We start from the raw sequence: 20,577 nt of genomic DNA, 5'->3' as shown, positions 1-20,577 counted from the left end.
AAATTAGGGATATTTTAGATGACGACACATAGCAATATAGTTAGCTAGCTAACTATACAGCTACTGAAACAGATTATGTCGTGTTATTTGACATGTGAAATAGTGTTATTTGACATGTCAAATGTCTTTTTTGACACGCAAAGACCCATAGAAATCCTAGTTGAGAATGAAACGACTGAACAAATGAACAACGAAACAGCACAGCAAGTAAGTGAAATAAACAGGTTTTGATTATGTTTTACTGGTAATGGAGACATACGTAAATGCCAACAAAATAACTTTTTGGTCAGTGTGGTGTGTGTGTGTAACCTTTATTTAACTAGGCAAGTCAGTTAAGAACAAAGTTTTATTTACAATGATGGCCCGGACAATGCTGTGCCAATTGTGCGCCGCCCTATGGGACTCCCAATCATGACCGGATGTGATACAGCCAGGATTCAAAACAATTGCATATTGCTATGCAAAATGTCATAATTGTCGCTGCAAAATCTAGCATATTTATCAGCTAATATAAAAAAAATCCATGTGAAATCCTGGAGAGATTCACCGGAGTATGTAAATGTATACACTCACTACTGTGGGTCGCTCTGGATAAGAGCGTCTGCTAAATGACTAAAATGTAAAAGTAAAATGGAGCTAAACCTGTTGTATGTAGAAAATGCATGAAAGTATTACAGCTATATACTCACATGAGCCGTACATTTAATCTATCACAACTTATTCTCACGCTATCACAATGGTAATTTCTTTACAAATTAGGTAAGGTTAAGTGAATTTGTAAGTCGCTCTGGATAAGAGCGTCTGCTAAATGACTTAAATGTAATATGTAAATGATTCGAACCAGGGACATTAGTGACGCCTCTTGCACTGAGATGCAGTGCCTTAGACCGCTGCGTCCTTGAATGTGTGTGTTAACTATTTAACTGTACTAGAATGTTTAAAAGGCAGCTAAAATTTTAAATATCGGTTATCGGTGTCATGTTTTTTGGCAAGGAAAATATTGGATATCAGTATTGGCCAAAAATGTCAAATTGGTGCATCGCTAATTTGTACTGTAGTGAATCCGTCTCTTTCTCGATCATGTGAAACGTCCATTGATATGGAAATGCTGGGATGTGTTTTTCAATGATGTTAAAGGTAATTATGATGCAACTATGATGGTGATACGATATGGATTACAATTATCATCCTGAATATTTAGGCTGTACGCACTACATTTTACACACATAGACACTCAACCATGCAAATTGGCAGGGTTATTAATTATTTGGACATCACACATTATAGTTTTCCTCTTATATAGACATCGTACACGCTCTCACTAAATCACATCCAATATCATACACATCAACCTACTCAGATTTACTACACACATAATATCTTGCTTGTCTCAATTTTCTAACATCTGTGGCATTGGCTCACAGGAAAACAGGCAAGGGAATAAAAACAAATATTGCTAGAACCTATTTTTTGAATTCTAAATATCAGACATTTGAATGGTGTAATTTTGACCGTTACAATACCTCTTATGGCAGTATCTTTACAAGCACTAATTATGGTCAATTTAGCCTGAGAATAGTATCTAGTTATGGTAAGGGGTGAAATAAGTATAGTCAGTTATAATTGTAATGCTTTGGCAGATTATAAAAAAAGATCAGTCTTTACATGGCTAAAAGAAAAGGAATATAACATATTCTGTTTACAGGAAACTCACTCAACATCCTTAGATAAAGTTGCGTGGAAAAAGGAATAGGGTGGTGAAATAATTTTCTGTCATGGACAAAGGAACTCGAAAGGTGTGATTTGATATTAATTAACAAAAATGTCGATCTGAATGTGCAATTTAGAGGTCAACCAATTATGATTTTTCAACGCCGATACTGATTTTATTGGATGACCAAAAAAAGCCGATACCGATTAATCAGCCGATTTAGTTTTTCATTATATATATATTTGTAATAATGACAATTACAACAATACTCAATGAACACTTTTATTTTAACTTAACATAATACATAAATAAAATCAATTTAGTCTCAAATAAATAATGAAACATGTTCAATTTGGTTTAAATAATGCAAAAAAAGTGTTGGAGAAGAAGGTAAAAGTGCAATATGTGCCATGTAAAAAAAGCTAATGTTTAAGTTCCTTGCTCAGAACATGAGAACATATGAAAGCTGGTGGTTCCTTTTAACATGAGTCTTCAATATTCCCAGGTAAGAAGTTTTAGGTTGTAGTTATAGGAATGATGATGCATTGACTATTTCTCTCTATACCATTTTTATGTATTTCTTATACCTTTGACTATTGGATGTTCTTATAGGCACCTTACTATTGCCAGCCTAATCTCGGGAGTTGATAGGCTTGAAGTCATAAACAGCACTGTGCCTCAAGCATTGCTAAGAGCTGCTTGCAAACGCAGTAAAGTGCTGGTTGAATAAAATGCTTACGAGCCTGCTGCTGCCTACCGCTGCTCAGTCAGACTGCTCTATCAAATATAAAATCATATACTTAATTATAATATAATAAACACATAACAGTATTGCTGTTACATTGCACAACCTTCAATGTTATGTCATAATTAAGCGAATGCACTTTTGTTAAATCATCACCCGTTTGGCGAAGTTGAAGTAGCCTGTTATTCGATGACAAATTAACAGGCACCGCTTTGATTATATACAACGCAGGATGAGCTAGTTAACCTAGTAATATCATCAACCATGTGTAGTTAACTAGTGATTATGTGAAGATTGATTGTTTTTATAAGATAAGTTTAATACTAGCTAGTACCTCCTTGCAGCGTTTTGCAGGGCATCCTTTTGATGCTGGACTGCGTAACAGGTGGTCAGCCTGCCACGCAGTCTCCTTGTGGATTGCAATGTTATCGGCCATAATCGGCATCCAAAAAAGCCAATTACCGATTGTTATGAAAACTTGAAATTGGCCATGCTGATTTAATCGGTCAACCTCTAGTAATAGTCAGGAATGATTCGCGTGGTAGGTGGATCTTTTTGAATATGAAAGTGGATGAAAAAGAGATTTGGCTCATTAATCTATACGGTCCAAATCAGGATGATCCATACTTCTTCTAAAATATTTATACCAATTTATTGAACTTACAGGCAACAAATGATCAAATCATTATGGTGGGAGACTATAACACAGTGTTAAGTACCTCAATTGACCGTAAAGGAAATCACTCTACAAACTATCATCACCGTGCCCTTAAGGAAATCACAAATATTATTGACACATTAGAAATAGTAGATATTTGGAGACTTAAAAAACCCGACCTAGTGAGATATACATGGAGGAGACTTAATCAAGCTAGTCGTCTAGTCGTCTTGACTACTTTCTTGTCTCTTTCTCTCTTGCATCAAAGGTTAAAAAAGTTTTAATACGAGACAGAATGTGATTGGATCATCATCTAATTGGCCTTCACATAACTCTAATAGAATTTCCATGTGGATGGGGATATTGGAAATTTAATCAAAGTTTACTGGAAGACAACTTATTTTTAACTAAGTCAAGTTTGGACACACCTACTCATTCAAGTGTTTTTCTTTATTTTTACTATTTTCTACATCGTAGAATATTAGTGAAGACATCAAAACTATGAAATAACACATATGGAATCATGTAGTAACCAAAAAGGTGTATATATTTCAGATTCTTCAAAGTAGCCACCCTTTGCCTTGATGACAGCTTTGCACACTCTTGGCATTTTCTCAACCAGCTTCATGAGGAATGCTTTTCCAACAGTCTTCAAGGAGTTACCACAATTTCTGAGCACTTGTTGGCTGCTTTTCCTTCACTCTGCGGTCCAACTCATCCCAAACCATCTCAATTGGGTTGAGGTCGGGTGCTTGTGGAGGCCAGGTCATCTGATGCAGCACTCCATCACTCTCCTTTTTAGTCAAATAGCCCTTACACAGCCTGGAGGTGTGTTTTGGGTCATTGTCCTGTTGAAAAACAAATGAAAGTCCCACTAAGTGCGAACCAAATGGAATGGCGTATTGCTGCAGAATGCTGTGGTAGCCATGCTGGTTAAGTGTGCCTTGAATTCTAAATAAATCACAGACGGCGTCACCAGCAAAGCACTCCCACACCATCACACCTCCTCCTCCATGCTTCATGGTGGGAGTCACACATGTGGAGATCATCCGTTCACCTACTCTGCGTCTCACGAAGACACGGCGGTTAGAACCAAAAATCTCAAATTTGGATCAAAGAACAGATTTCCACCGGTCTAATGTCCATTGCTCGTGTTTCTTGGTCCAAGCAAGTCTCTTCTTCTTATTGGTGTCCTTTAGTAGAGATTTCTTTGCAGCAATTCAACCATGAATGCCTGATTTACACAGTCTCCTCCGAACAGTTGATGTTGAGATGTGTCTATTACTTGAACTCTGTGAAGCATTTATTTTGGCTGTAATCTGTGGCTGGTAATTCTAACTAACGTATCCTCTGCAGCAGAGGTAACTCTGGTTCTTCCTTTCCTGTGGCGGTCCTCATGAGAGCCAGTTTCATCATAGCGCTTGATGGTTTTTGCGACTGCACTTGAAGAAACTTTCAAAGTTCTTGAAGTTGTCTGCATTGAGTTACCTTCATGTCTTAAAGTAATGATGGACTGTCATGAAACATTTATGAACATTTGAACATCTTGGCCATGTTCTGTTATAATCTCCACCCGGCACAGTCAGAAGAGGACTGGTCACCCCTCATAGCCTGGTTCCTCTCTAGGTTTCTTCCAAGGTTTTGGCCTTTCTAGGGAGCTTTTCCTAGCCACCATGCTTCTACACCTGCAGTGCTTGCTGTTTGGGGTTTTAGGCTGGGTTTCTGTACAGCACTTTGAGATATCAGCTGATATAAGAAGGGCTATATAAATCGATTTGATTTTTCTTTGCTTATTTGATCTGTTCTTGCCATAATATGGACTTGGTCTTTTACCAAATGGAGCTATCTTCTGTATACCACTCCTACCTTGTCACAACACAACTGATTGGCAAACACATTAAGAAGGAAAAAATTCCACAAATTAACTTTTAACCTGTTAGGGCTAGGGGGCAGTATTGACACGGCTGGATAAAAAACATACCCGATTTAATCTGGTTACCACTCCTACCCAGTAACTAGAATATGCATATACTTATTACATATGGATAGAAAACACCCTAAATTTTCTAAAACTGTTTGAATGGTGTCTGTGAGTATAACAGAACTCAAATGGCAGGTCAAAACCTGAGAGATTCCTTTACAGGAAGTGGCCTGTCTGACCATTTCTTGAACTTCTTTTCCATCTCTATCATTTACTAAGGATCTCTGCTCTAACGTGACACTTCCCACGTCGTCCATAGGCGCTCAGAGCCCGGGAAAAAACAGAATGTCGTCATTCCAGCCCCAGGCTGAAACACATTATCGCCTTTCTCAAGTGGCCGATCAAGGGACACTGGGCTTAGGCGCGTGACCCGACCGCCCCCGCCTTTGGGATTTTTTCCTCTGTTTGCCGAAAAGGAGATTCCCTGTCGGAATATTATCGCTTTTCTACGAGAAAAATGGCGTAAAAATTGATTTTAAACAGCGGTTGACATGCTTCGAAGTACGGTAATGGAATATTTAGAATTTTATTGTCACGAATTGCGCCATGCGCACGACCCTTCTTTACTATTTCGGATAGTGTCTGGAACGCACGAACAAAACGCCGCTATTCGGATATAACGATGGATTATTTTGGACCAAACCAACATTTGTTAATGAAGTAGCAGTCCTGGGTGTGCATTCTGACGAAGACAACAAAAGGTAATCAAACTTTTATAATAGTAAATATGATTATGGTGAGTGCTAAACTTGCCGGGTGTCAAAATAGCGAGCCCGTGATGCCTGGGCTATGTACTTAGAATATTGCAAAATGTGCTTTCACCAAAAAGCTATTTTAAAATCGGACATATCGAGTGCATAGAGGAGGTCTGTATCTATAATTCTTAAAATAATTGTTATGCTTTTTGTGAACGTTTATCGTGAGTAATTTAGTAAAATGTTAGCGAATTCCCCGGAAGTTTGCGGGGGGTATGCTAGTTCTGAACGTCACATGCTAATGTAAAAAGCTGGTTTTTGATATAAATATGAACTTGATTGAACAAAACATGCATGTATTGTATAACATAATGTCCTAGGGTTGTCATCTGATGAAGATCATCAAAGGTGAGTGCTGCATTTAACTGTCTTCTGGGTTTTGGTGACATTATATGCTGGCTTGAAAAATGGGTGTCTGATTATTTCTGGCTTGGTACTCTGCTGACATAATCTAATGTTTTGCTTTCGTTGTAAAGCCTTTTTGAAATCGGACAGTGTGGTTAGATTAACGAGAGTCTTGTCTTTAAATAGATGTAAAATAGTCATATGTTTGAGAAATTGAAGTAATAGGATTTTTAATGTTTTGAAAATCGCGCAACTGGCTGCAAGTGGCTGTTACGTAGGTGGGACGAATTCGTCCCGCCTAGCCTAGAGAGGTTAACAAAGCACACCTGTTCATCGAAATTCATTCCAGGTGACTATCTCATGAAGCTGGTTGAGAGAATGCCGAGAGTGTGCAAAGCTGTCATCAAGGCAAAGGGTGGCTACTTTGAAGAATTTTAAATATAAAATATATTTTGATTTGTTTAACACTTTTTTGGTTACTACATGATTCCATATGTGTTTATTTCATAGTTTAGATGTCTTCACTATTATTTTACAATGTAAAATGTAAAACACATACACATTCCAGGGTTTCTTAATTTTGTTTCTCTACATTGTAAAATAATATATATATATTAATGTATGTGTGTGTATATATCTGTTTAGCAATATAAATATATATTGCTAAACAGATATATATATATATATATCAGTCGAAATAACGCCAGGCTTTTGAGCGGTTATACTAATGACACTGCAGTTTACAGCCTAGACTAGAGTTTTGTACTAACTTAATGAAGTTCTTCATTACTTTGTGTTGTTGTAGCCTAGGTACGATACATGTCTTGTCCCTAGAACAATAGGTTAGCTTTTCTAGCTAGGTGTGCACCAGGGTTACTGGGAGGCAGTGCACTCAGCCCAACCTCGGGAGCGCAGGTAGTGTAGAGGCTACCAATGATTTCGTTATCTGATTTAACTTTTTTATTTCGCTGTGTAAATGGACTGGATATATTCACTGTGGTATTAAGCCTAGTGTTGAACTATGAATTATGGGTTGAACTATGAATTATGGGCAAATATGCTTTCGCATCTTAGGCTACATCTCGAGCCTGTCTGTCGTCATTCTTCTGTTGCGCAATTACCCACCTGGCCTCTCCGCTGCCATGGCTATTCCTCTTAAATCTTGTGGCTTCTCAAGAAAATACAGTCTACAAAAACATGTTGGACACTTATTTCGACTGATTTTCTTTAGCCTATTAAGAGCCTATTGGAGGAGAGATGCACGCTTGCTCTTCTTGCTGAATGTAAAATAGGCTGCAGCATTAACAACACGCGGAGAGTTGGATAAGTCCATATTTTCTTATAGTAGCAGTCCTATCTTCACTGGGCTACATCCTGACAAAATACACGATATGAGTAGCCTGCTAATGTACCTTTCTGGACCTTCTAAACTGTTGAGAATAGACCCAAATTGTTGCATAACAAATGCCTAGGCTGTAGGACTATGCGGTTATTTAGGCATGAAATAAAATAGGACGTTTGAGCGGTTATTCAAATTTGTCTTAATCGCTGCAGTTTACAGCCTTTAGACAATCATTTTTTACTCACGTGATAACAATACATTACTCATTGCACTGGGTTTTTGTAGCCCAGGTATAATACTTTTCTTGTCTAAAAATGTAGGCGTAATCAATAGTGAAGCTATTGGGAACTTTTTTTTTTAATGCTAGGGCTAATATCCTATTCAGGGAAAGAAGCAGGCTTGCTCTTGCTAATTGCTGAATGTAAAACAGGCCTACAGCGTAGAAAATCCATGTCGGGGTTAAGTTTTAGGATAGAAAGTGCATTGGTGTGGTCACTTTTAGCCTGTTATGATAACATTGTTGTACTGATGCGTTGCAAATAGTTGCACAGGACATACAGAGAGATGAGCTCAGTGAAAAAGAAGACCGAAAGGAATTGACAACCATTAGAAACATGGAAATTGGGCCTCCCGAGTGGCACAGCGGTCTAAGTCTTTGCATCGCGGTGGTAGAGGGTGTCACTACAGATCCAGGTTCGATCCCGGGCTGTGTCGCAACTCGCTGCGACTGGGAGACCCATGAGACGGCGCACAATTTGCCCAGCGTCGCCCGGGTTAGGGGAGGGTTTGGTTGGCTGGGATGTCCTTGTCCCATCGCGCTCTAGCAACTCCTTGTGGCGGCCGGGCGCATGCACGCTGACTTCAGGTCACCAGTTGTACGGTGTTTCCTCCGACACATTGGTGCGGCTGGCTTCCGGGTTAAGCGAGCAGTGTGTCAAGAAGCAGTGCGGCTTGGCGGGTCGTGTTTCAGACGACGGATGGCTCTCGACCTTTGCCTCTCCCCGGTCCATACAAAATTGGGAAGAAAAAAGGGATAATAAGTACAAAATAAGAATAATGGAAACATTGAAATCACTTACAAACCACTTGAGCAATGAGACAATGACATGTTGTATAAGACGTGCAGGCTAAACTGCATTTGTTGTTGAATTGATCAATTTAAATACGAGTTAGGCCTAATATTTTTTTCATTAGGCCTACATGTATATTGAAGTATTACTTGCAGTTGTCCCTATGACAATGATCACACCCTGAAAGCACTCAATGGTCTGAACCAGTATGTGCGTTAGAGACCTCATGATTGGTCTTGTGTTGCCACTTTATTAATAGGCAGCATGCAGTAGCATGCCTTGATCAGTTGATTGACAGGTGTAGGACTGTAAAACAAACTTTCCTCTAGTGTGGATGCCCAACTTTGTTTTTATAGTTAATAGCCTATAGTTTATCATTATAGTTAGTGAATTTGAATGAAATGAATATCAAATTACACTTGTTTACTTGACTTTTATACTCTATAAATTTACTCCTTTAAATCATTTACTTTGGCAAGTTTGCCACCGGCGTGCTGCAGTAGAGTGGAAGTCGAATGCATCACTTCCGTTGTTTGGCTTTGCCCATAGCAACGTTTGAAAATGAGATGGATCGCTAGTAAGCTCATGGTAAAGCTGTTATTGGCTTGCTCTCTCGACAGTACGCAAGCGTGATTATTGTGGCTAACTGTTTGTTGATTGTTACTGTCTGCTAACGTTAGCTAGATAGCTTGCCTAGTGAATTTTACTCCATATGCGGCTATCTAGCTAGATTGTAACTGTGATTAAATGTTTCATGTGATGTGTAGCCTTACTACACTGTGATTATCGGCTCTAACTATAACCTTTTTTATTTCTATGATTAGGAAGATTCAACCCCATTGTAGATGGTTTGGTTTGAGAGGTACCCTACACCTGTCAAAGAAGAGCAAAGATGAGCAAACCACAGAGCCACAGGAGGCTCTCATCCACTATGATGTACCACCTGAGAGCATCTAAGCCAGAGTCTGAGAGGGACTCCGGTTTCTCAGGTGTTACAAACACACGAATGTACACCCTGCCTCTCTATCAACTCTAATCCAGAAATCTAGGCCACCACCATTTCCTCAGCAAAATGGTTGTTTTGAGCACCAGGAGTGGGGACCTATTTTTTACTGTGGCTGTGGGTTCACTCAGCTATGACTAGGTCAGGGCATGATTCCCATGGAATCTTTACTGTGGCTGTGGGTTCACTCAGCTATGACTAGGTCAGGGCATGATTCCCATGGAATCTTTACTGTGGCTGTGGGTTCACTCAGCTATGACTAGGTCAGGGCATGATTCCCATGGAATCTTTACTGTGGCTGTGGGTTCACTCAGCTATGACTAGGTCAGGGCATGATTCCCATGGAATCTTTACTGTGGCTGTGGGTTCACTCAGCTATGACTAGGTCAGGGCATGATTCCCATGGAATCTTTACTGCGGCTGTGGGTTCACTCAGCTATGACTAGGTCAGGGCATGATTCCCATGGAATCTTTACTGTGGCTGTGGGTTCACTCAGCTATGACTAGGTCAGGGCATGATTCCCATGGAATCTTTACTGTGGCTGTGGGTTCACTCAGCTATGACTAGGTCAGGGCATGATTCCCATGGAATCTTTACTGTGGCTGTGGGTTCACTCAGCTATGACTAGGTCAGGGCATGATTCCCATGGAATCTTTACTGTGGCTGTGGGTTCACTCAGCTATGACTAGGTCAGGGCATGATTCCCATGGAATCTTTACTGTGGCTGTGGGTTCACTCAGCTATGACTAGGTCAGGGCATGATTCCCATGGAATCTTTACTGTGGCTGTGGGTTCACTCAGCTATGACTAGGTCAGGGCATGATTCCCATGGAATCTTTACTGTGGCTGTGGGTTCACTCAGCTATGACTAGGTCAGGGCATGATTCCCATGGAATCTTTACTGTGGCTGTGGGTTCACTCAGCTATGACTAGGTCAGGGCATGATTCCCATGGAATCTTTACTGTGGCTGTGGGTTCACTCAGCTATGACTAGGTCAGGGCATGATTCCCATGGAATCTTTACTGTGGCTGTGGGTTCACTCAGCTATGACTAGGTCAGGGCATGATTCCCATGGAATCTTTACTGTGGCTGTGGGTTCACTCAGCTATGACTAGGTCAGGGCATGATTCCCATGGAATCTTTACTGTGGCTGTGGGTTCACTCAGCTATGACTAGGTCAGGGCATGATTCCCATGGAATCTTTACTGTGGCTGTGGGTTCACTCAGCTATGACTAGGTCAGGGCATGATTCCCATGGAATCTTTACTGTGGCTGTGGGTTCACTCAGCTATGACTAGGTCAGGGCATGATTCCCATGGAATCTTTACTGTGGCTGTGGGTTCACTCAGCTATGACTAGGTCAGGGCATGATTCCCATGGAATCTTTACTGTGGCTGTGGGTTCACTCAGCTATGACTAGGTCAGGGCATGATTCCCATGGAATCTTTACTGTGGCTGTGGGTTCACTCAGCTATGACTAGGTCAGGGCATGATTCCCATGGAATCTTTACTGTGGCTGTGGGTTCACTCAGCTATGACTAGGTCAGGGCATGATTCCCATGGAATCTTTACTGTGGCTGTGGGTTCACTCAGCTATGACTAGGTCAGGGCATGATTCCCATGGAATCTTTACTGTGGCTGTGGGTTCACTCAGCTATGACTAGGTCAGGGCATGATTCCCATGGAATCTTTACTGTGGCTGTGGGTTCACTCAGCTATGACTAGGTCAGGGCATGATTCCCATGGAATCTTTACTGTGGCTGTGGGTTCACTCAGCTATGACTAGGTCAGGGCATGATTCCCATGGAATCTTTACTGTGGCTGTGGGTTCACTCAGCTATGACTAGGTCAGGGCATGATTCCCATGGAATCTTTACTGTGGCTGTGGGTTCACTCAGCTATGACTAGGTCAGGGCATGATTCCCATGGAATCTTTACTGTGGCTGTGGGTTCACTCAGCTATGACTAGGTCAGGGCATGATTCCCATGGAATCTTTACTGTGGCTGTGGGTTCACTCAGCTATGACTAGGTCAGGGCATGATTCCCATGGAATCTTTACTGTGGCTGTGGGTTCACTCAGCTATGACTAGGTCAGGGCATGATTCCCATGGAATCTTTACTGTGGCTGTGGGTTCACTCAGCTATGACTAGGTCAGGGCATGATTCCCCATGGAATCTTTACTGTGGCTGTGGGTTCACTCAGCTATGACTAGGTCAGGGCATGATTCCCATGGAATCTTTACTGTGGCTGTGGGTTCACTCAGCTATGACTAGGTCAGGGCATGATTCCCATGGAATCTTTACTGTGGCTGTGGGTTCACTCAGCTATGACTAGGTCAGGGCATGATTCCCATGGAATCTTTACTGTGGCTGTGGGTTCACTCAGCTATGACTAGGTCAGGGCATGATTCCCATGGAATCTTTACTGTGGCTGTGGGTTCACTCAGCTATGACTAGGTCAGGGCATGATTCCCATGGAATCTTTACTGTGGCTGTGGGTTCACTCAGCTATGACTAGGTCAGGGCATGATTCCCATGGAATCTTTACTGTGGCTGTGGGTTCACTCAGCTATGACTAGGTCAGGGCATGATTCTCATGGAATCTTTACTGTGGCTGTGGGTTCACTCAGCTATGACTAGGTCAGGGCATGATTCCCATGGAATCTTTACTGTGGCTGTGGGTTCACTCAGCTATGACTAGGTCAGGGCATGATTCCCATGGAATCTTTACTGTGGCTGTGGGTTCACTCAGCTATGACTAGGTCAGGGCATGATTCCCATGGAATCTTTACTGTGGCTGTGGGTTCACTCAGCTATGACTAGGTCAGGGCATGATTCCCATGGAATCTTTACTGTGGCTGTGGGTTCACTCAGCTATGGACTAGGTCAGGGCATGATGTCCCATGGAATCTTTACTGTGGCTGTGGCGTTATTACCTCAAGCTGTTATCTCTCTGTTACCCTTGCAAATGTTTCCAAAATTGCTCTTCAAGATCTTGGCACAAAAAGAAAACAAGCTATTGGTGTTGTTTCTATTAACTTTACGTTGGGCGTTGGTCTGCTGCTCCCCCTAGGGGGCCATGGTGACAATCTGTTTTTTTCTCCTCTCCAGATGCCTGCGATGGATACCTGAGTGCGATGGACCAAACTGACTCTGAGGACATGGTGAGGGCTCCAGGTCCCCAGGTGGCTGTAGGCGGAGGATCCTACTCTGGCCTCTCCCCCATGATCATCATGAACAACATAGTCCTGAATCTGGTACTGTACACTACACTGTGCCTTGTTTGTGACCTATGTGCTGTTATTCTCTGCTCAGCTTGTAGTTCAGTTGTACTGTGGTTGGGTTTATTAGCTTTAATATTCCAGGGCTCTACAGTGACCTTTATTACAAGGAGCACATGTCCTCCTAAGTGGAAAAAAAATGTAGCACAATGAAAAATATTTGAGTTATTAAAGCGGTAATACGCATTTGAAACAATAACAAAGCATTTTCCCCACCAGTGTTTTGGTAAAAGGTTGAGGGACGAGGCTGGAGAAATGTAACAACCCTCAAAATCATAGAAAGAGCTATGGATGCAAGGACTGACCATACATGATATCAAAATGATAGTTTTACTTTGTTTACAAACATTGGAAAAACACGTTTATATTTTGGCTTCTAATGGGGTAAGACGGTTGAACTTAGCTAATGGGGCATTAATAACTTATGCTCTTCAAGAATCAATAGGTTTATATCATTAATATATGTGCAAAAATGGATGTAGTAAGTGCAGATTGGTGCTTTAATTATAAGACTTGCCAGCAATTACAACATAGTGTTAGGAGCACCAGAAAATGTGATTTTTAAGATTGAGATAATATCCTACATTTGGCCTATATCTCCTGAAGAAGCTCTCCCTTGTCCTTTCTGTCTGTGCCACGACATGTTTGCATACTACTGAGGCTGAGGGACAGCGAAGAAATCAACAATACAACAAGAATACAACAATGGTCACCTTGGTGATTCTTTTAGTTTTATCTAGGGGCACTGGTGCTCCCAGATAAAACAAATCCAGAACAGCAAAATATTTAGGAGCAAATGCCCTTAAATGGTATCACTGTAGAGCCCTATATTCCTTTAAAACAGGGAACAATTACAGTACTGTATTCTTCTTTGTCAATTCCGATCGTTTTGCACTCCGTTTTTGTATGATCTAATGAGTGAGATGGTATTATGATGCCCCCAGCCAAGCCCAATGTCTCCAGTAGTAAAGCCATGGGGCTTCCCTTCCTCCCTGGAGATTCTTCCCCAGTCCCAGGTGGTCCTCCTCCATCCTATGGTCCCCAACGGCAGCAACAACATCAGTAACAACATCTCTCCAAAGCGTTCCTCAGACATGCACCGGGACTCAAGGAATAATTACCTGCCCATACTGAAATCTTATCCCAAAATCGCCCCTCACCCTGGGGAGAGCTCCTCCAGGAGGCAGGGGGCCTCTTCTGCTGAGAGGGGAAGTTCAACGCCTGGGTATCACGGGAGGCGTAACCGGTGGTGTCGTCACCATGGCGACAAACTGTACAGCTCCCATAGCCCCCAGCCAAGGCCTCTGACACCCCTCCAAACAGTGGCCACCTTAGAGGTTGTTGACAAACAAACACAGCTGGCCAGCTCTCAGAAGCTGCCAATACCTCAGTTCCTAGGCATGCCTCACTCCCTGGGCACTGAGGCAACTGCTGTAGTCTCCAATAAATTTGCATCTGTGTTGGAGGCGAGCAGTTGCCAGGGCGACAACGACCGCTGCCAAGACGGCCTGTCCACAGACAACAACAAAGGTAAACGCTTCAGCAACACCTACAACATCCTCAGCAACTCTGGCCTGCTGGGCCTAACGCTACGCATCAAGGAGCTGATCAGGCAGAACCGGCGCACCCAGGGCCATTTGAAGCAGCTGCAGGAGCAGACAGATCTGTTTGTGGAGGCCCTGGGCAGTGGTGACCCCCTTGTCTGGACTAGGCTCCAGCTGACCCTGCAGCTAGACACAGACTCAGCCTTGGCTGAGGAGGGGCAGTGTCAGGCCATGGATCCACAGGGCATCCTGGCATAAGACTCTAGCAGAAGGAGGTGCATGGATCATAAGCACACCTGCTGTAAACCAGTACAAATGGAGAAATGTTCAATGTTCTGTTTAAATAGCAAGTACTGCTTGCAATAGGGCTATGGCTTCTAGATTAATACATCTATCAATACATGCAGGGAATAGATATGGATATAATAATACAATGACTTAATCCGTACCTGGCCAGAACAGTAACTGCTTTATTATGGGGGGAAAAAAACACTTTATGACATCGATAATCATTTTTGGGACCAAATTGTAAAGTTGATCTAAGTACACCAGACATTACAGTTTTGTGTACATATAAAAATTGCTTTAAAAACATTAACCAATGAGGAGAGATTAGGAAGAGCTGTAAGAATATTTCATAGTTGATCGTATTTAGTCAGAGAATATTTTAGCTAGCCTAGCAATATGTCCTCTTCAGTATTTGTCAGTACTAGACTAGCGCAGTGCTCAACTGTATATTACTGATTGTGATTCTTCAGAGGGCTGTACATAAAGCTTTTGTATTATATTATTATTATTATTATGTATTTTTTTTTAGGTATGTACATCTACTGAAATATGGCCTTGTTGTCGTTGATGTTGCTATTTCTTTTAAACCTGCCTTTGAATTAGGACAACATCAATAACTGAATAGAGTACAGTTAAACACCATAGTTACAATGCATCTTCTATTAATTAAAGACCAAAAAATGAATGTCTGTTAAATGCAAAAAATGATAGCTACTGAAGTGACGGCACCCATTCTTATGTATGTTATTGACATACTGTCTTGCATTATACACTGAACAAAAATATAAACGCAACATGTAAAGTGTTGGTCCCATGTTTCATGAGCTGAAATAAAAGATCCCAGAAATGTTCCATACACACAAAAAGCTTCTTTCTCTCTCAAAAAAAAATGTCCAGCCCTGTTAATGAACATTTCTCCTTTGCCAAGATAATCCATTCACCTGACAGGTGTGGCATATCAAGAAGCTGATTTAACAGCATGATCATTACATTACACAGCACCATGTGCTGGGGACAATAAGGCCACTCTAAAATGCGCAGTTGCCACAGATGTCTCAAGTCTTTTGAGGGAGTGTGCAATTGGCATGCAGACTGCAAGAATGTCTACCTGAGCTTTTGCCATAGAATTGAATGTTAATTTCTCTACCATAAGCCACCTCCAACATTGTTTTATAGAATTTGGCAGTACGTCCAATCGGCCTCACAATGCAGACGACGTGTATGGTGTTGTGTGGGCGAGCAGTTTGCTGATGTCAGCGTTGTGAACAGAGTGCCCCATGGTGGCGGTTGGGTTATGGTATGGACAGGCTTAAGCTACGGACAACGAACACAATTGCATTTTATCGATGGCAATTTGAATGCACAGAGATACGTGACGAAGTCCTGAGGCCCATTGTCGTGCCATTCATCCGCCGCCATCACCTCATGTCTCAGCATGATAATACACGTCCCCATGTCGCAAGGACCTGTAACTATTTACAGTTCATATCATTTACGTTGCTGCGTTATTTTTGTTCAGTATAGGTTGTACTATATATGACATAATATTTAATTCAATATTTGAGTTGAGGAAAAACCCCAGTGGTTGCTGGCTAATAAAACATTTCTTAATGATAATGTTTTTTATTCAGATCTGAGGAGCCAGATGGCTGATGAAAAGTAGCATTGTGTGGATTATCTCTCTCTAACTCGAACTAGTCCTTCACATACTGCATTGTACATAACACAGAAAGAACTGTTGAATATTTTTTATATTTGAAGTTATTACTAGTCAGCTCATTTGTAATTTACTAGAATCCCACTCTTTGTGCTAAAGTGTCTTCAGCTGAAGCAGTTCTTGTTTTAAAGGACTTTACTGGAACGTTCATGTAGGGGAGTGGTAAAAAATAGCTTGGAAGTGATCATATTTATATATTTAAATGCTATTGGGAATGAATACTTATTCAAAGATTTTGTATTTTAAATGCGTTTCCTAAACGCAAGTTACATAATTTCATTTGAGTTTTTCTTTCTTTGTGTTTTGGCCAATTATTTGATTGTGCCTATAAAGTTCTCTTTGTTCTTCAACTTTAACCTGAGAAAGTACTGCCAAATGTCAGTCATGCATGTGTATGTCCCGGGAATGACAAAATACTGAAATGTAGTCCCAATGCTCTTCTGGTTTTGTCCAGTGTGATTACAATATTAGTTACACTAGCTCTCAGTATTTTCTTGACTGTACATCTATTTACTAGAATGTAGCATTTGGTAATAGAAGTCTGTTTGACTTACAACTGTTGTAGGCACTGATAATTAATGTATAGATGTTACAATGGCTCTCAAAGGTTTAGGTAAGCTAGCCTTCTCAAACTATTGGCTCTCTAGTAATACAGTAACTAGCTTTTGTGTTGTGTGTTTTTAGTGATTTGGAGGTATTGATATGTTATCAAAATTGGTATGGCAAAATACTGCGATCATCAGTACAAAGTAAAGTACAGGAAAATTCTAGCTTTGGAGAATAGCACAAAGACATGTTGTTTTAACCATCATTTACTGAAGTGCACTTTTTTGTATTTTTTTCAAGAAATATTGTTAGCATTGACATGGTTGCTTAATAAAGAGTGGTTTTGAAATGATTTTACACTCTGTTGTTGGTGTTTTTGAGCTCATTCCATCTGAGCCAGAAAAGACCACTGTCATATTGAACAGTTTTATTGGTAATATAACAGGAATAGACTAAATAGTTCTACAAAGCAGTTTGTTTTTCCATAAGAGCATTTCTTTGCTCCAGATGGAATCTAATACCAGAATAAATACCAGAATATTCATAACAGTTAGATGGGCTGTAAAATGTTATACAGTGCCTTCAGAAAGTATTCACACCCCTTGACTTTTTCCATATTTTGTTGTGTTACAGCCTGATTTTAACATTTATACAATTTAGATTCTTTTGTCACAGGCCTACACACAATACCACATAATGTCAAAGTGGAATTATATATTTATTTTACAATTTTAATAAAAAATGAAAAGCTGAAATGTCTTGAGTCAAGTATTCAACCCCTTTGTTATGGCAAGCCTAAATAAGTTCAGAAGTGAACATTTGCTTAAGTCACTATACTGTAAGTTGCATGGAATCACTCTGTGTGCAATAATAGTGTTTAACATTAAAAAGAAATGATGACTACCTCATCTCTGTACACATACAATTATTTGTAAAGTCCCTCAGTCGAGCAGTGCATTTTAAACCGATTCAACCAAAAAGACCAGGGAGGTTTTCAAATGCCTCGCAAAGAAGGGCACCTATTGGTAGATGAGTAAAAAAAAAGCAGACATTGAATATCTCTTTGAGCATAGTAAAGTTATTAATTACACTTTGGATTGTGTATCAATATATCCAGTCATTACAAATATGTGTAGTGTGATAGGAGAAAACAGAGGATGGATCAACAACATTGTAGTTACTCCACAATACTACACTAAGAGTGAAAAGAACATGCATCGTGTTTACAAGGCACTAAAGTAATACTGCAAAAAATGCTGCAAAAACAATAATTTTTGTCCTGAATAGAAACTTATGTTTGGGGCAAATCCAATACAACACATTACTGAGTACCACTCTCCATATTTTCAAGCATAGTGGTGGGTGCCTCATGTTATGGGTATGCTTGTAAGGACTGGGGAGTTCTTCAGGATAAAAAAGAAACAGAATGGCGCTAAGCACAGGCAAAATCCTAGAGGGAACCTGGTTTAGTCCTCTTTCCACTACACACTGGGAGATTAATTCACTTTTCAGCAGGACAATAACCTAAAATCAATAGTTAGATTTTTGAAGCCAATTTAAGTAAAAACTATGGCAAGACTTAAATGATTTTCTAGCAATGATCAACAACCAATTTGACAGAGTTTGAAGAATTTAGAAAATAATAATGGGCAAATATTGTACAATCTAGGTGTGCAAAGCTCTTAGAGACTTACCCAGAAAGACTCACAGCTGTAACCGCGGCAAAGGAGATTATAACATGTATTGACTCAGGGGTGTGAATACTTATGGAAATGAGCTATTTCATTTTCAATAAATTTGCCAAATTTCTAAAAACATGTTTTTACTTTGTTATCATGGGGTATAGTGTGTAGATGGGTGAGAAAACAAATCAATTTAATCGATTTTAAATGCAGGCTGTAACAACAAATTTGGAATAAGTTAAGGGGTATGAATACTTTCTGAAGGCACTATCGCTTGCTCAACAAATTTGGAACAAGCGTACAGTCTTATTGTAGGATCCCACCATGAACAAATCCAAACTGTACGGTTCATCATCTTTGGGGTCATTTGTAGGTACAGGCCATACGACAACAATGGACATAATAGTTTGGACATAAAGATCAGCAACCTCAATTCTTACCCTGTTTTCCTCTGCTGTAGATTTTTGTTTCTCCTTGTAAAGCACTGTCTGAATGTACATTTTAGTCATTTAGCAGACGCTCTTATCCAGAGCGACTTACAGTAGTAAATGCATACATTTATTTTTTTTCCTGTACTGGTCCCCCGTGGGAATCGAACCCACAACCCTGGTGTTGCAAACACCATGCTCTACCAACTGAGCCACACGGGAATGTGTATCAACAAACTGCTAACACATTTCCCCTGTTTTCAGAGAACACTTAACAACAAAAAGTATTTCAATTGGTGTTCTAGTTCAAACGTTGTTGTGCAATAGAATGTTCCATACTCCTGATACCATTGTAAGCCTGGCAAATTGTGCTATACAGCCATTTTAGTGAGTTTTCCCTCTAGGGGAGTTACATATTATTAGCGACAGTAGCCCTTGGTGAAAGTTAAAACTGGGAAATCTACAAAAGAAAATCAGTTTGTTGATGATGACAATAACAACATCTTCCCCCCATTCTGTGTAGGTCCCAACATCTGCCCCAATACAGTCATTTATGCTACTGTGTTTTCCTGAATGTCTAAATGTTTGGAGTATCATACCTGTGCATATCAGCTAAAGACTCTAAATCTCAGGATACCTTATTTTAAATGTTCTATCACAGCATTTTGTGTTAAATGCTATCTAGCAACATATTGCCACAAAATCCGCACAGGAAAGGTAAGCATGCACTTACAGTTATTTAAGTGTAGCCACTACATGAATTAGAATTGATATCATGTAGTCCAAAATAACTACACACAGTGCATTCGGAAAGTATTCAGACACCTTTACTTTTTCCACATTTTGTTACGTTACAGCCTAATTCTAAAATGGATTGAAACAATTATTTTCCTCAATCTACACACAAGATCCCATGATGACAAAGCGAGAACAGGTTTTTAATTTTTTTTGCAAATGTACTAAAAATAAAAAACAGATCTTATTTGCATAAGTATTCAGATCCTTTGCTATGAGACTCGAAATTGAGCTCAGGAACATCCTGTTTCCATTGATCATCTTGAGATGTTTCTACAACTTGATTGGAGTCCGCCTGTGGTAAATTCAATTGATTGGACATATTTTGGAAGCCACACACCTGTCTATATAAGGTCCCACAGTTGACAGTACATGTCAGAGCAAAAACCAAGCAATGAGGTTGAAGGAATTGTCCTTAGAGCTCCGAGACAAGATTGTGTCAAGGCACAGATCTGGTGAAGGGTACCAAAACATTCCTGCAGCATTGAAGGTTCCCAAGAACACAGTGGCCTCCATCAAGTCTTACATGGAAGAAGTTTGGAACCACCAAAGACTCTTTCTAGAGCTGGCCGCCAGGCCAAACTGAGCAATCAGGGGATAAGGGCCTTGGTCAGTTAGGTGACCAAGAACCCGATGGTCACTCTGACAGAGCTCCAGAGTTTCTCTGTGGAGATGGGAGAACT

At 40.5% G+C, this 20,577-nt stretch overlaps 2 protein-coding genes across 5 annotated transcripts in view; both read left to right on the top strand.

Moving 5' to 3' along the window:
• The window catches only part of LOC106611026 (osmosensitive cation channel TMEM63C), an 89,738-nt gene that overhangs the window by 2,977 nt on the left and 66,184 nt on the right, over nt 1–20,577 (top strand). For 2 of the 4 annotated variants that reach the window (XM_014210828.3, XM_082955667.1), the window contains exons 2-3: nt 9,432–9,596; nt 12,725–12,870. In XM_014210828.3, the coding sequence (XP_014066303.2) occupies nt 9,500–9,596; nt 12,725–12,870 (243 nt within the window). In that variant the 5' untranslated portion in view covers nt 9,432–9,499. The remainder of the gene's footprint in view (nt 1–9,431; nt 9,597–12,724; nt 12,871–20,577) is intronic. The other 2 variants (XM_014210829.3, XM_014210830.3) reach the window with 1 other exon arrangement.
• cipca (CLOCK-interacting pacemaker a) lies at nt 12,877–17,341 on the top strand. Its single transcript, XM_082955668.1, has one exon. The coding sequence runs from the start codon at nt 13,848–13,850 to the stop codon at nt 14,694–14,696; it is 849 nt and encodes a 282-aa protein (XP_082811794.1). The 5' UTR covers nt 12,877–13,847; the 3' UTR covers nt 14,697–17,341.

The sequence above is a fragment of the Salmo salar genome, chromosome 09, assembly GCF_965601325.2.
Source record: "Salmo salar chromosome 09, fSalSal1, whole genome shotgun sequence".
In the NCBI taxonomy this organism is placed as follows: domain Eukaryota; kingdom Metazoa; phylum Chordata; class Actinopteri; order Salmoniformes; family Salmonidae; genus Salmo; species Salmo salar.
The sequence above is the reverse complement of the archived record's forward strand: the minus strand, read 5'-3'. Positions and strand labels throughout refer to the sequence as shown.